Below are 17,056 nucleotides of genomic sequence, written 5' to 3'. Positions count from 1 at the left end.
CCTGTGACGGGGTGAGCTCCCGTTGTTCGGTCCCTGCTCCTGCCAACCTAGCAGTTCGAAAGCACGTCAAAGTGCAAGTAGATAAATAGGTACCGCTCTGGCGGGAAGGTAAACAGCGTTTCTGTGCACTGCTCTGGTTCGCCAGAAGCGGCTTAGTCATGCTGGCCACATGACCCAGAAGCTGTACGCCGGCTCCCTCGGCCAATAAAGCATCGCAACTCCAGAGTTGGCCACGACCGGACCCTTTACCTTTTACTGTACTCAGAGTATTGAGATACCAGTCAAAGTAATTTGGGGTATTCATATTAAAAGAATCTCTGAGAACTACCCATTTAAATGCACATAGAGTTTGTTATGTTTGGCCTTTATCAACTGTAGTAGTAGTAGTAGTTAAAAAAAAGAAAAAAGTATACCGTCATTCATCCAAAGAGCTCAGGGCAAAATTCAAGTGGGAGAACTGCAACTTCATCATGCTCTCACTTCCATTCCATTCTTAAAACTGAATGTTTTGATAAGTAGCTCTTTACAATGGTTTTCTTACCATAGGATATCATAAGGTCCGGTGACGAATACCAACTATTGGTATCGGTAATCATGAAAGTGAATGGTAAAACCTGCTTGTTAATAAGCACCTCCATTTCTGTTTTCTCTCTCTCTCTCCACCTTGAAATAACTTTGTATCCAGGGTGAGGGGGTAGTTTACTAAAACACCTTATGCACACTGGGAGAAGAACACTTTTGTAAAGCAAGATGTGGCCAAAATTAACTTCTTCTCCTCAGGTCCGCCAACATCAGTTCCTCCTGCCTCAGGAAGTTTTACTTCGAGTGGGTCTGGGCAGTATGTGCCCTATTCAAACCAAGGACCGCCACCTCCTGCTGTGCCCCATGGATTGCCTCCTACCACCTTGTCTCAGGGTCTTCCTATGGCACAGCCTGCTATTTCTGGTCCTCCGTCAGCCCTGAACCTCTCCCATCAAGCTCCTGGGTTTGCCCCGCCGCCTTCATCTTCTGGGGTCGGTGCTTCCAATTACCCTCCTGCTGCAGGAGTTTCAAGGCCTCCCCCGATGCAGGGGACATCATTACCGGGACAAGCAGCTACTGGGCCACTCACCTCCCAGCCAAACCATGTGACCTCACCACCACCTCAGCCAGCTATGACAGGGCCACCCCTTGGACCACCAATGGCAGGCTTGCAAGGACCACCTCCCAGCCATCCTTCCCAACCAGGATATGCACTGCAGCAGAATGGTATGTTCAGTACATTGCTAAGGAATAAAAGTTAATTGGGTTTTAATACTTTGTTACAATAGATGTCTGTGCTAATTTGTAGCGAGGTCTTTAAAATACCTTGAATTCAATGGAAATTAGCAACTTGCAGATAACTGAACTTGGTAGCTGTGTTTCCTCAGGAAGCCATTCCTATTAGGATGTAAAGCACTTGTAGCCAACAGGCTGTCCTCCAGATATTGGACTACAACAGCCATCATAACTGATGGGCCATGCTGGCTGGGGCTGATGGGAGCTGGAGTTGATCTAGTGGACATCACATTCTCTACCCTTCATGTACAGGGTGGTTCTGATTGCTGTTATTGCATCAAGGTTTTTTTCTGTAGTTGTTTAAACAAATATATTTTTCCTGTGGATTTTAAAACCTAAATATAAAGGTGGGGATTGGCTTGTTAATCAGCTACTGTTTTTTCCTACATTCCTCTGATGGAGACTTCCAAAGTTGAGTTTTCTTTGCTTCCCAGCTCAGTGAACAGTGAGTTAGAAAGTTGCTTGCAACCTGTATAGGAACTGTTTGCTTCTCTTTGGGGAGGTCTTTTTATCTTTTGGCAGGTCCTTTTTTCTCTATACTCAGAATCATGCTGTTTTTGGATTACTTGGTGTACAAAACTGAATTGTTAAGTCTTGTGGCTACCAAACACACATACCGTATTTTTCCCTCTATAACACGCAGATTTTTTCTCCTAAAAAGGAAGGGGAAATGTCTGTGCGTGTTATTGAGCGAATGTGTGGTTCCTGGAGCCAAATGGCAAAAAAAAATCAGGCAAAAATCAAATTGCGCGTCTCGGAGAAGGGAAACCTGAAAAGAGGAAGCTGCTGCTTTCCTGCATTCTGCCTCAGGGTCTTACTGCCCACCCTCCTCTGTTTCATTGCTGTGTTTGCTCAAATGGAACAAAGAGCAGGGAAAGCCCCTCCCCTCCAGGCAAGCAGAGGGGAAAGCAGAGTGAAAACATGCAGGAGAGAGAGAGAGAGAGAGAGAGAGAGAGAGAGAGAGCGCGAGCGCGAGCGCGAGCTGGCTAGCTTGGGTGGGTAGGTGAGGGAAAACTTTTGCCTTCCTTTCCTCCCTCCCGTTATACCCCTCTCCTGCATTCTTTAGCCAGCTGCTTCTCTGCACACCCCTCTCGTGCTCCTTGTCCCTTCTGTGTTTTTCCTTCCCTCCCCACTTAAAATGTGGTTAAAAAGCATGGATCCACATGGATCCTCAGGATCTGTGCATTGGGTCAGCCCAAATTCACCATCAGATCACATAGCATGTCCATGGCTACAGCCTGCCCCCCAAAAACCACGCACCCACTGTTGCCTGGGGCTGCAATGGTGCAAAAATGTGGTTAAAAAGCATGGATCCACATGGATCCTCAGGATCTTTGCATTGGGTCACCCCGAATTCACCATCAGATCACATAGCATGTCCATGGCTACAGCCTGCCCCCCCAAAATCACACGCCCACTGTTGCCTGGGGCTGCAATGGTGCAAAAACGTGGTTAAAAAGCATGGATCTACATGGATCCTCAGGATCTTTGCATTGGGTCAGCCCAAATTCACCATCAGAGCACATAGCATGTCCATGGCTACAGCCTGCCCCCCCAAAATCACACGCCCACTGTTGCCTGGGGCTGCAATGGTGCAAAAATGTGGTTACAAAGCATGGATCTACAGGGATTCTCAGGATTTTTGCATTGGGTCACCCCAAATTCACCATCAGATCACATGTCTGTGGCCACAGCATGAAGCACAAAAATGGTACTCCCACTGTTTCATTCAGAATGTTTTTTCCCTTGTTTTCCTCCTTTAAAAACGATGTGCGTGTTATGGTCAGGTGCGTGTTATAGAGCGAAAAATACGGTAGTTCTGTGTTTGAAACTTCTGAAGAAGGAATGCAAAATCTGCCAGCAGAGATGCAATATGCGCAATAGGTTGGAGCTAGAGAAACTCTTCCATAGCATTGCTCCTGTTGAAATCAGCGAGACTTAAGTTAGCCACTGCTAACTTGCTCCTTTATTTTCAGAGAGGCTAAAGTGGGACTAAGTTCCTCTGGATTCCAACCCCGGTGCCTTTTCATTCTACTTGCATAGTTGTTTCACCATGGAGTTATTTGGAACGCATTAAGATAGAGCAGTGTAAGGCAATGAAACAGAAATTATTGGGGAAAGGGGTGCCTTTTCAAGCTGATTTTCCTTACTGAACTTTACAGTATTGAAAAATCTGTCTGCAGGTATGTTTATCAGGCATTTTAAAATTGGTTTCATTCTTAGTCATATAACTAAATCATAATTGAAATTTTTGAATTTTTAAAAAATTATTTCTTGATAAATGATACAGAAAATAAAAGTAAAATAAACAAACAAATACTGATACAAAATCGACCAAAAGAAATCAAAACAAAACACATATATACCCTACACTACAAACATAAACCCTACACCCCCCCCCGTGACTTCCCTCCACCACGACTCAACTTCTTTTAGTTCAAATTTGAATATTGTCATTGCATTCTTTAGGTAATATGTCTTAAATCCATTTCTGATTTATATTCTTATACTTTACATACATAATCCATGCATATCAATGTATTCTTTGTAGAGCAGTGTTTTTCCATATATTCCTCAAAACATTGCCATTGTAATCTTAATATTTGATTTTTCTGGAGCCTTATGGCTGCTGTTAACTTTGCCAATTCTATAAATTCATTTAATTTACATATCCAGTTTTCTTTTGTGGTTATTGTCTCACCTTTCCCTTTACTAGCGAGAACTATTCTGGTGATTGCCATGGCGTATAGAAAAATTGTTTTCTTTTCCTGTGAGATGAACTTCCCTAATAAAACTAGTAAATACGCCTCTGCTTTCTTTTCTATGGGGATTTTAAGCATCAATCATAATTTGAAATTTGTATCATCAGAATCTTGGAATAATATGTACTGAAAAGTGGTTATAGGTGCTTTTGTGGAGATGTGTTTACTATCAAAGTTGAATTTATTTTAATTCTATTGCATACTTAAATCTAGCATATATATTTTTCAGGGTCCTTTGGACAGAATAGAGGTACCCAGCCAAACTATGGACCAGCTTACCCTGGGCCAGCAAATTATGGGAGCCAGCCTGGACCTCCACAGCCACCTCCACCAAAACGTCTAGATCCAGACTCCATTCCTAGTCCAGTAAGTTGTATCCATTTTAGAAATAAATATCCTGTCCTAGAAAGTGATTCTGAAGATTAAAAACCTGCCTCTTTGTAGGTTCTATCGATTTGTTTCATTCTTGCTCGCTTTAAACAGAACAAGGGCATGCCTATGCACTACTGTTATTGGCAATCCTGACCATCTTTGTATACTTATATAAAGAAATGTAGCGTATCAACTGGATTATCACAAGATAATAATCATCTGCAGCAAGCCCTGCAATTATACTACCATGGAAAAGGATCACAGGAATTACTGAGAACGGTTGTAGTTCTGTCTAGTTCATATCTTTGTCCATGTGATTGGCCTCGGTTGGAGTATGTTAATGTTAGTAAAACAGTATTTTGAATGGCTTCTTTGAACTTGCGAAATAGGGCTAAGCAACTTAACTTTGCTTATGGCGGGCTATTATGCCGCTACTCGAGTTGTAACAGAATGGCATTTGGTCGGTTTTCTAGCATATAATGACCCTTGCTAGGTTAAGGCCATGTTGTGCAAAACAGCTGCACAGCGCAGTCTGGATCCAAAGAACTGCATGACATAGAATCTTAAGGGAGAATTACAGAATTCTTAAGGGAGCTTTGGGTTTGGGTGCCTTGAACACCAGCCTCCGTGCCTCAGTGCTGCATGGCCTGAAGACACGCCTCTTTGAAATTAAGGGGAGTTTCGAAAACTCTTTGTTACCAGGTACCAAGATCAGGTGTTCATGTGGGAAAGTAAGCTTGATGTGCCCATGCCCTTGGGCACGTAGTTTCTTGCCAGCCAGTGAATGTAGGACTTGCATGAACCCTGGTGTGAAAACATGAGGATTTGTTCTTAAGTTTTATGTATTGCAACTCACATATGAGAGTTCTGGGGAACACCACAGCCGTATATCCAGTTGTACAGAGCGTCTGCTTGCTTTAAATTCTGGTGTGCTAGTCTTTTATCCTCTCAATTCCAGTGGGGTTTTGTGAAGCCATTGTTCCAAAGGCCACAACTACAGGCGGTTAAAGCAGTGACAGCTATTTCTCCAGAGTAGCTCTTTGTATGTCCAGCTTTATGCTATCGTGCTAACTTATGCTTGTGAAGGATGAAGCTACAGCCTCCTTCGCTGTAACCCTGAACCTGCAGCTTGAAAACTTTGAGACACGTTAGTAGCTTTGCTTCCTTCTGTGCTCTTCCTTTAATTGACATCTCAAGAGGAGTTGCATGTTCTTGAGCCCGTCGTTCTCCAAAGTTGAACTGAGCAAGCATGTGAGCTGCCAGCTTGGTCAAGAATAGTGCTCATTTTAAGTATATTTCCAATGAGGGAGCAAGATGTGGAAATAACAAGTAGAACTGAAGATAATAATGTTGTTTCACCTCTTGTTGCATGAGCTGTTGTCCATTATAAATATATCTAACAGTGATGGAAACAGGACAGATAGGAGTAACATTGCTTGTTAGTTTTGTTTTACTATTCTCTCTTTTTCCCTTTTTGTGGCAATTTTACTTCTTTTTTCTTTTTTAAAACAAAAAAAAAAGCAACTCAATGAGCTGCCACCTCAGCAGAAACCCAGACACAGAATAGATCCAGATGCAATTCCTAGCCCAGTAAGTGCGGTGTCTCTCTGTCTGCTATTGTCTGCATGTTGGTGGCTGCTTGTTTGTGTCTGCAAAATAATCTTACTCTTGCTAACTACCCCCTGGTGTTAGTCTTTCATCTTTATCCCACCCCTCTCTTTCTGCTCACAACATTACAATAAGTAGAATAAAATATCATGAACTTTGAAATCCTCTTCACACCACAAATCAAGGGGCAATAGAGGTTTGGCATTATGAGGTAATGAAGTGGTATTTCCTTCTTGAAATTAAGTAATTTATAAGCAAAATACTTCTGAATATTACATTTGTCAGTTTTGCACTATGAATAATTATGAATTCAGCATTGAATTTGGCATAATCCACTTGGAACTCTTTTTCAGTCCTGCGCTTCTGAAATGGTGTGTTTTTTCACAAGGCCCACTGAACAAAGAGGAAATTTCCAGTGGATTTGTGCATAACCTGTATAATATTCCTGGACAGAAGTCCTAAAACTCATTTTATTTATGTCATTCTGTTACATTTAAAAAAGGGTTCAAGTTTTAATTTTTTGTGAGATTCAGAAGTCATTATTTTAACTATTTCCCCTCCTAATACAAGAAGTTCATGAGTGTATATTTAAGGGGAAATGGAGATGATAAATACATTGAATTTTCTGCTGTAATGTCTTGCTTAGGCAAAGATAGTCCATCACAATACTATTTCAGTAACAGACAAAATGACAAATTGCAAATTGGTTTGCAATTAAACTTGTCAGTGTGGCTTGTCTATTGCCCCTGCGTTGTTGTGTCTTGAACAGGCTGAAGTTGGTTCACAACACTAGAATCTCCTCAGTGGTGTTAACGACTTCAGTTAGTTTGTAGTATCTTCCCAGCATGGTCACTCACCTTTTGTACGCAGCCTCTTCATTGGTGTGTTTCAGATCCAAGTGTAAGGGTATTTATTAGTGCTCTTGTCATAGGAGGCATACTAGCAAAGGAATAAAGACATGAAGGGAAAGGGAGGGTTGAATGTCCTCGTTCGCAAGGTGAAGTAGATTTCCATCCTAGTACTTAAAAGCCATACAGCGGTGGATTGCCAGAGAAGATCATCTTTTCTATAACTTTTTTGGGAGGAACAAGTACATATTTGTAATCCAATAAGTGGAAAGTAGTTTCAAATAATATTGCATTACCATTTTAACTTGCCTTATTGTTTTATGTTGAAGGGCTGAAAGCAGGATTATCCAGATTTTAAAAACTTGTGGCCGCTCCTTGGGTTACAGACCAGCAACTACTGTGGTTAACCAACTATTGCTTAATGGCACGATTGTTCTTAGATTTGAACTGAACTCAGGGTAGTATGAATGGTAACCTGAGATTGCAATCTGGTAAAAAATGAGGACAAGGGCCTGATAAGTGGACCTGAAAGGGCTTTGCAGAAGTGCATTTTTGGAGAAGCAGCTTGCCAAAGACTGTGGTGGCTTGACAGATGTGGGAATTCCTTTCCAGACATTGGGATTAGTACGTCCAGATTGCCCAGAATGGCCATAGTAAGATGAGAAGAGGGAGGGAAGAATTAGTGTGGCTGGGTGTAAATTAGCACCCAACTTAGACTTCTTCCTGATGTGAAGCTTTTAGGTGGATTTTGTCTTGTTTTGAGAATCAATTCATTATATCACTCGCACCTGCATTCAGAAGTGGCACAGCCCATACGCAAGTTATCTCGGTGAAAACTAAAGCTTAACTCTCACAAGTTCTTAGATTTGCCACTGTATTGGTTTTGTCTTGTTGTTTATCATCTTAACTTGAATCACCTTTTGAAAACAAGCATACTGGGACATGGCAAACTACAGTGCTGCCAAAATGCTTCCAAAATTCTTGGGTGATAAATTCTCAGACCCTGCTGCGTAGGCAGTTTGCAACAAAAGTTGCTGATGAACAATGAGCAGGAACTTCCTTGGGCCCGGGATTTTTAGATTAGTGGACTTAATATCTGGAAATGTAGAGTTTAACATGCCAATCGTATTATCTTCAAATTGACTATTTACTTATCCCCAAAATCCTCAGCAAAAGCAAAATGATAGACTCCTAAAACATACGTAGTTGTTATTTAGTGATTGATTGCAAATCTTTGGCTACCGCTAAACTTGAAAGTTGCATTATCACCAGTTTTTGCGCAGCGTCCACTGTACCACTAACTTTCTGCTTACCATTTTAGATCCAGGTAATTGAAGATGACAGGAATAATCGTGGGTCAGAGCCATTCATCACTGGAGTCCGTGGGCAAGTCCCACCCCTTGTCACTACCAATTTTTTGGTCAAAGATCAAGGTAAAATGTTCACCTAGCCAAAGATTTTCCATAGGTCTAGCCATGCTAGTCTTTTGCAGTAAAGACAACAAAGTCTCTCATGAGCTACAGCCAAAGATAAGTAGCAGTCATTGCCAGAAAAAAGAAGGAAAACAACATGGCCTTTTGTCAGAGACTGTGATCACATAGATTCAAGTGATACTTGAAGGTGCTCATACCGTTTGTGTTCAGAACAACTAACTGAACCTGAACATGAACACAGTAAACAGTTTTTTAAAAATAAATAAATGTGTCAGAGCTGTAAAGAGACAACAGGCCCCTGATGCAGGAACTATGCATAAAGCTAAGTAGGCTTGGATTTTATCAGTACCAGGATGGGAGACTGCCTGGGAACCTGGTGTGTGTTCCATTATGAAATAAAAGGTGATTAATATATTAAGCTTTAAAAAAATGACTAAGCTAGAGGTTTCTGAGAACCACAGTATTAAAAACAGCATGTTGGAGTGGGGGCTTGACTTGCAAGGAAAGTTTTAATTTCTGAAGTTGCATAATACCTTTTGGTGTTAGTCGCACATGGGTGCTTTTCTAAAATTGATTAGCTTATTATGACATGAGCTTTCATTGAAATAATCAGTTTCATAGGGTTAAGTCCAAATCATAATCTGAGTATTTCCCTTACTATTTCATATAACTAGATATATCAGTGCTAGTCACCACCATCCTGGCTGCGAACCCTAATGTCCATACACATAGGAGTCCCTTCTTCCACTTGAAATTGCCTGCATGCCAGTATATTCTTCAGAGGTCCTTCTCCAGGTTCCCCTGTGACCCAAGGTTAGGTGGATGGTGACTAGCAATGTGTGACTGTTAGTCCCTCTTGAGTGTAAAAACTGAAGAGTTGGGACATAAGTCATTGAAATAAAGTGATTTCTTTGGTGTTGATGTACGGATAGAGTTTTGATTTTTTTCTTCTCTGTTTTTCAGGTAATGCCAGTCCCCGCTACATAAGATGTACATCATATAATATCCCATGCACCTCAGATATGGCCAAGCAGTCACAAGTTCCTCTTGCTGCAGTCATAAAGCCGTTGGCTGTGCTTCCTGCAGAAGAGGTGAGACTCATATTCCTGACCTTTCAGATGAAATAGCAAATTTGTCAGTAGCACCTGTTTGTTTTGTCACCACTCATACTTTTAGCACTGATAGTTAATGAATCTATCCAAATAAAAGTGCTCAAGTAGTTGTTCAAAATTACTTGCCGTGCAGTTTTCTGTGCTTGTGTTTATTACCTAAGCACTAGCAATCTTTAATTCAAACATTTGTGTCATGTTCCACAAGGTTCCAATGTGTTGCCCATCCTCTTTAACATCTAGATCGGAGTGGGGAAGCTTTTCAGCCTCGTGGGCCAGATCCTTAGCATCCAAGCTTGAAGCCACTGAGCCTTGGCACTGATCTCATGCACCCTTTTTGGCAGGGATTGGCTCCACTCCTAAGTAAAGAGCTCCAAGTAAAACCAATCCCAGCCGGGTTTGGATTTGGTGCAAAATTTAAATGGCACAGAATGTAAGTCCTGCTCTTCAAGGAACAATTGGGAATGCATTTTAAGTCTCCTGGTGGAGTCATTGAAGCTGTGTCCCCACACTTGACACCATATTTACTGCCTACTGTCTCCAAGTCATAGGGGAATGCTGCAGATTTTGTTACCGAAGTCCAGTGCTTTACTTTATCCCATAGGAGTGAATGAAAAACTGAACAAGACTGTTCGCTGCATATCCCTGCCTTAGGTCGCATTAGAGCATGACAGCACAATGAAACCCAATTTTTTCTACAACCTGTTTCACTCATTCAAACCCTTTAAGCCAAAAAAACTATCTATAGAGCAATGAAATCTGGACAGATGTTTTCCTTTCAAAAAGAATTCAGTAGTCTCCTACCTCAGGCTGATAAACTGGTTTTTAGAAGCCGATGCTTATTGAGGGAGGGGGAAAGTTTTGCAGTGGCTGCCTGAAAGCCTTTTGATAGCTTCATGCAGAGCTATGCAATACTTTTTTTAAAATTGGCAGGTGTTGCTTCCAGTGTCCATGGACTTGTCTGGCAGCTGTGTCCCCCACCTGTTAGGGGAAATAAGACACTGAATCAGTTAATGTTCAGAAGTATCCAGGAGAAGGGGTGTTAAAGTGAGACTAGCAAAACCCAACTTTCAGAATGGTTGAAATGTTGCACCTGTCCTTTAGAGATGTTTGCTCCTTAGTGCAAGGAGGCTTTTGGAGGCCTTGAAAAGGGGTACTTGCTGCCTTAAGGACTTCATTTATAGCCTCTGCAATGGCAGCACACTACGTATTTTTTATAAACACAAGTATGGATTCTGGTTCTCTAATATGAATAAAATGGGTCCATATTTCTTACCTCTTATGAGTAAGATGCTCTTAATCAAACATAAGTTGTTTCAAGCAAGGAGCTTGTAAGCTTTTAGCTACGCTGAAAGTTATGCTAAAGAATGGGTTTTCTTTTCTTGGGACGGAGAGCATGATAAGAAAAGATAAGGGATTTGCTGCTTGGTATAGTCTTACACAGCTGATCTTATATTACAGGACAGATGTAGGAAAAGGCAAGTTGCTTTGCTGACATGAATGCTAGAGGAAAGTGGCAGAAGGCATGCTCCCAGATATCACCTGTTGAGGAAAAGGGAAGCTACTTTAAAAAGCACCAATGTCTCCCCCCCCCTTTTTTTTCAGGCTCCTCCTTATTTGGTAGACCATGGAGAATCAGGCCCTATCCGATGCAATAGGTGTAAAGCCTACATGTGCCCTTTTATGCAATTCATTGAAGGTGGAAGAAGATTTCAATGCTGCTTCTGTAGTTGTGTCACTGAGGGTAAGAGTTTTCAATTAAGAAGCAGTTATAGAGGGTGGGGAGGGAGATGGTTCTATTTCAGCTGCAAAAAAGTGCAAGGACGGTTATCTAATCCCTATTTTAATGGTAATTTTAAAATTCTGAGCAAATCAATTAAAATGCTCTAGCTGAAGAGACATGCCACTAGATTCTTGAGCAATTTTTCTTGCTTTAAATATTCCTAAACTTAGGAGCAAGTCTGTGCATCAAACCTGTGTATAGGTACAGCATTCTTCAGTTTTAGTATACCTGCAGACCTGATTAGGTAACACTGGTTGTAGCAGACTCTTCTTTCCATGCTGTGCCTATACTAAGACTTGGTTTGTGAGTATACACATAAAAAGTGTAAGAATCAGGGAATACCAGCTTCAGCTTCATGAGAATCCCTGCGTAATTGGCTGACTGCAATATTCATTAACATGGAACTGCTCCATTATTTAAAGCGGTCTGGGTAAATGACAAAAATAGGAAATGTCATGCATGAAATTGGTCCATAGCTGGCTAAATCGCAATAAACTGGACCCAGGAGGCCTTTGATAGTTGCGGTTTCTTTCTTACTGGTGGCGTTTTCCCAAGTGTCTGTCAAAATCTTCCTGGTTTAGTACCTGAAGTGCCCTTCCTTACCACGGTAAACATCATTTACCCATCTAGGAAAGTGCATGTATTTGAGCTTCTCTCTCTTTCTCTTTTCTTCTCCCCTTTCCTTAGTGCCATCTCAGTACTTCCAGCACTTGGATCACACAGGCAGGCGGGTGGACTACTATGACAGACCTGAGTTATCATTGGGGTCCTATGAGTTCTTGGCAACTGTTGACTACTGCAAGGTACGATGACTTGTAAGCACAGTGTTGTGTTAAGTAAACGTCACTTTTGCCCCATTGCTCAAGGTAGGAACCATAGACTTTTATGGGTTTGTTCTTGAAGTCCTTAATTCTGCCAAGGGAGAAAAAAGTATTTTCTTGATGATGACCCAAATAGCATAATACAAACCAGCACTGCACCAGGTTACCACTGTCAGATTTTTGAAACTAGAAGGCAAAGTACACAAAGTACAGTGGTACCTCAGGTTAAGTACTTAATTCGTTCCGGAGGTCTGTTATTAACCTGAAACTGTTCTTAACCTGAAGCACCACTTTAGCTAATGGGGCCTCCTGCTGCCGCCGCGCCGCCAGAGCACGATTTCTGTTCTCATCCTGAAGCAAAGTTCTTAACCTGAAGCACTATTTCTGGGTTAGCGGAGTCTGTAACCTGAAGTCTATGTAACCCGAGGTACCACTGTAGTTGTTTGCTTACCTAAGAGCTGGACTCTAGGCTCTTAAACTCTTTGCATGCATTTAATAAGCTTAGGAAATCCTGTCCAGGGCATCAGCTGAGGAATGCTCTCACGTGTCTTTCTTTTACTGGTGCATTGGTCATTCTCTTCCTTTGAGTTCTCAAGGGAAGAGGGTTTAAATCTGTAGAAAAACCACTGGGAAAGCAACTTTGCTCTCTGAATGTGTAATATATGTTTGGGAATTCTCACTCAGGACATACATCCTACCAGGTTCTTTATAATTACCCACTTTGTTCTAGTGTGGTGATGCTAAGGATCATGATGTGATTTTTTCCCCTATCACTGGCATAAGAAGCATAGTTATCAAGGCAACAGTGGAAAAGGGAAGAGGAACTAGTTGCAGATTGAACTGTATACAGTTTTTGTGTTCAATGTGCGATATGTTAATAATAAATGCTTAGTGGTGGTGTTTTCTTCTTCTCTTGTCAGAATAACAAGTATCCCAACCCCCCTGCTTATATTTTCATGATTGATGTATCGTACAATGCAATAAGAAGTGGCTTGGTAAGGCTGATCTGTGAAGAGTTGAAGACGCTCCTGGACTACCTGCCCAGGTAACCATACAGTTGATGAGATTCCATTATAAAGGAATGAGTAGGGTGAATGTGGAATGCAAGCTTCCCAAGACATTCTCATTGTGTGGAACCATAACTGCGTTGCCCGTTTATTTATTTAGAAAATGTTTAGTGATTTGCCTCTCAATAAAATACTCACAATGTGGGAGCATTTGACAATTGCAAGGTTTGTTTTATTTATTTGTATATTTTCTTTATCTGCTAGGAATTTTCAGTTGAATGCTTCTTGTAGAATCTGGAGCAAAATCATATGGTGCCACTATTATTTGAGCTTACGCTGCTTTACTTTGCATGTGTGTTTTCATGGTGTACTTAATTTATTCTCCCCCTTTTTTCCTTTTTGGGAAAAAAACAGAGAAGGAAACATGGAAGAATCAGCCATCCGTGTGGGCTTTGTCACCTACAACAAAGTTCTGCACTTCTACAATGTGAAGAGCTCCCTGGGGCAGCCACAAATGATGGTTGTGTCAGATGTAGCAGATATGTTTGTCCCTCTGCTCGATGGTTTCCTGGTGAATGTTAATGAATCCCGCACAGTTTTCACTAGGTAAGTAGGAGCTGGTACAGATCAATCAATGGTTTGTATGTCCTGTTACATACTGTAGCTATTGTGGAACACATATTTCTACAGTTCTTTTGCCCATACATAAGCTTAAAAAAATGATGTATTCAGTACTGAAACCCATAAAAATAATTATGGTTTTGAGGATGGGGTAGAGAAAGGGAGCATATCTTGTGGTGGGCTTGTTCAACCTCTGTTGTGAGAGCTTCCACTGCCTTCCTTTATAGATATAGAAAAAGTACAGTGGATGTTGGTAGCACCTAGGTGGGGCTTTTGGGTGGAGTCCAGGAGGTCACAATGGCAGAGCCTTGGCAGTGACTCCCTGTGAGGTCCTCCTCCTCTGCCTTGCAAATAAATAGTGAACATTTAAGCAGTTTGCTGTGTTTGCTTCACCAAAAGTGACCTCTCCAGGGCACAAGCCTGAGTAGTGTGTTTGGAAGTCCTGGGCTGTCCAGAGGACAGTACAATTGTACAAGTGCTTGGCATCTTGGTTCAGAATGGGTCCCTGCTGTCACACTTGTTCTCTGGAATTCCCTCTCCTCTCAGCCTTGGTGTTTTGCTGTGTGACAGGGCCTTGGCTTTGGGGAGGGGGTTCAGAATCTTGGCAGGGCTTTGTCCCACTTTGCCCGTAAAAGGAGCCTCCCCTGAAAAAATGTCAGGCAATTGGAAAAAGGAGGTGAGTGCATGACCCAAAACCTGCTGTTCCGTATGCAGGGAAAGGAAGCAAGCACCTTTTCCCAGAAGCTGTTAAAATGGCCAAACAAACATGTCATATCTTTAATCTGCAAAGTATCAGTTTCCACTGACTGGAATTGACCTAGTGAATTTTACATGTCTCTTGACTTGCACTTCCTTGATTTGCAGCTTGCTGGATCAGATACCAGAAATGTTTGCTGATACAAGAGAAACAGAAACTGTGTTTGCCCCAGTAATTCAGGCTGGCATGGAGGCTCTGAAGGTTTGTTCAGCATTCTAAACTGACTTCTAACATCTCTTAGTTTTGTGTTGTAGTATTGGAACCTCTTTCCCAGCACTTCGTAAAGTTGCTGAAGTGTTGAGAGGAGGTCATAAATGTATGAAGCATTTATGGAAATGTAACTAATTTACAATTAAAAGTGGCTTTTTAACTACAGCTTGCCTTGTAACTTACAGGATAGTATAACTGGGAAAATGGGGAAAAGCAAAGAGGTATTCTGTTCTGTGAGCACAGAGGATCTTGCAAAGTGGAGACGGAGTTGGGTTTCAGGAATGCGTTGAAAGCAAGAATTTGATCTATCACTGCACTTACCATACATTTCCAGTGAACTGTTTAAAAATTGTTCCTTACCAGCGGTAGCAAACACAGCCATGAGACTTCTCAATAAGCTTTTGTGGATTGTATGTCTCCAAGGATAAGAATGATTTTTCCATGCTTTTGAGCCTGACATAGAAGTATCACAGCACTGTGCATCTTCATGGCCTTTTGGTCCAAATGTCTACATTCCCCCATACCCATTTTGCAAGAACATATAAAAATCTGCCAATGCTTCATGCATCGCAGTGAGCTCTAGTCCACAAAAACCTATAACATAATACATCTGTTTGTATTTGAGCTTCCACGGGGTTCTTGGTGGGTGCTTTTCTTTTTCAAGGAGTTAAATGATCTGAGAGCGCATTTATAGGAACTGTAGATGGGCAGTCAGAAGCCTGGTGCTATGTTTTCCCTTTTGAAAGCTTCTCCTTGCAGTCTCGGACATCAAAGCTGTTTGAATGGTATGCTGAAGTTTTGGCAAACCTACTAAATTAATCTGACAAGCATACAAGCCATATATGTGTAGCTGGTTGTTAAAGCTGAGGGCTGCCAAGTGTGTCCCCCCCCCCCCCCGCCCCCATTCATATGGCCACTATTCCCTTCCAAAGTTTGTAACTGAAAAACTTCGGTCTTCTGCTTTCAGGGGTAGCAGTCAGGCTTCTGGGCAGATATGGTGGGCTTCAGTAATGAGCTTGTGGCTACTAGCATTTGCTCTAGTTTCTTTGTTCCCTTGCCAAACATCTGGGGCTCCAAGATGAAATCATAGTAGTCTTTATGTGAATACATATAGCAGCATATTGAGAGTAAGGAGATTGCATAGAACACTATCTTGGATGACAGGCCATGTAAAGTATTTTAGGCCTTAGTTCTACTTGTAGGGGAGCCGAATTGCTTTTTATAGCAGACAGCACTCAGTATCTTAAAACAACGTGTGTTTGGAGAACATGGTTGCTGAAGGCAGACCCAGGGTCGCTGAACCCAGAGTCCCTCAGTTATATTTGCGTCTTACTTAATAGCTTTTGTATGCTTACTTGCAGGCAGCAGAGTGTGCTGGCAAGCTCTTTATATTTCATACATCACTGCCTATTGCGGAGGCCCCAGGGAAGCTGAAGAACAGAGATGACAAGAAACTCATAAACACTGATAAAGAAAAGGTAGCGGGACTTGTGTTCTGTGGGTTGCATTTGTCTTTTCTTCACCAGTGGGTTCATTTAAGGAAAAATATTTCCTTGTTAACTCCTCTGCTTGCTTTTCTTCCTTTATATTTTCCTGTTTACAGGATGCACATTTCACACAAACACACCATGCCTTATTTTCTCTCCTGGAAAGCACCTGAAATTCTCAGCAGCATGGTCATTTTCAACATTTATGGGACATACCGGTTCAGAAAGCTGTATAGATCTCTTCATTGGTTGTAACCCCCCTGCTGTAACTTGCAGCAAAAAAATGAAATGGTTGTTTTTAAATGTGGTGATTCCTAAGAGAGGCAGTAGTTAGTATGAAAGCATGTGCTGTCACTTTTTTTCAGCTGTCAGACAAGAAAAAAAAGAATCCTATATATGTAAAACGTTTTAGCAGAATTCTTAGAACCAAATTTAACATTTAACTATGAATATTCACTCTGCCTCTTGAGGTACTCTGAACAGCACTTGGAAAGAGAGTTGTTGAGAGAGCCTTCCTTTTTTTAAACAGGAAGATGTGCACAAACCTTCTAGTTCCCATTCTGAGCAGAGGAGCTGAGCTTGCTAGTTCAGAACAAAGCTATTTGCAAAGTGTTTTGTTTTATTCTAAAATGGATTCTGTAGCTTGTTTCTTAAAGGACATGCCAGGCAGGATTATCTTTTTTAAAAAGCTCTTTCCAGTAGTTCCCCACCTAAACTTTCCTCTTTTCTACCCTTGTAGCATCCTAGAAACAACAGTAATTAGTCATACAACAAAGAATAACCTGCAGTTATTAGAACAGGGGTCCCCAAACTATGGCCCGTGGGCCGAATAAGGCCCAAGGGACTCGTTTATCTTGCCCGCAGCAACCCCCACTGCTGCCGCCCACTCTTACCGGTGCTGTGCTGTGCAGCTGCCCACTT

General features: G+C 41.7%; 1 protein-coding gene across 3 annotated transcripts in view; it reads left to right on the top strand.

The window, feature by feature from the left end:
- The window catches only part of SEC24C (SEC24 homolog C, COPII coat complex component), a 39,674-nt gene that overhangs the window by 11,046 nt on the left and 11,572 nt on the right, over positions 1–17,056 (top strand). For 2 of the 3 annotated variants that reach the window (XM_081913488.1, XM_081913486.1), the window contains 11 exons: positions 781–1,248; positions 4,309–4,445; positions 5,973–6,041; positions 8,229–8,340; positions 9,304–9,431; positions 11,055–11,193; positions 11,920–12,035; positions 12,974–13,098; positions 13,475–13,666; positions 14,546–14,639; positions 16,010–16,126. In XM_081913488.1, the coding sequence (XP_081769614.1) occupies positions 781–1,248; positions 4,309–4,445; positions 5,973–6,041; positions 8,229–8,340; positions 9,304–9,431; positions 11,055–11,193; positions 11,920–12,035; positions 12,974–13,098; positions 13,475–13,666; positions 14,546–14,639; positions 16,010–16,126 (1,697 nt within the window). The remainder of the gene's footprint in view (positions 1–780; positions 1,249–4,308; positions 4,446–5,972; positions 6,042–8,228; positions 8,341–9,303; positions 9,432–11,054; positions 11,194–11,919; positions 12,036–12,973; positions 13,099–13,474; positions 13,667–14,545; positions 14,640–16,009; positions 16,127–17,056) is intronic. The other variant, XM_081913487.1, reaches the window with a different exon arrangement.

This window comes from Podarcis melisellensis, assembly GCF_964234715.1.
Source record: "Podarcis melisellensis genome assembly, chromosome: 5".
Lineage (NCBI taxonomy): Eukaryota > Metazoa > Chordata > Lepidosauria > Squamata > Lacertidae > Podarcis > Podarcis melisellensis.
This window is presented reverse-complemented; position numbering and strand designations above follow the sequence as displayed.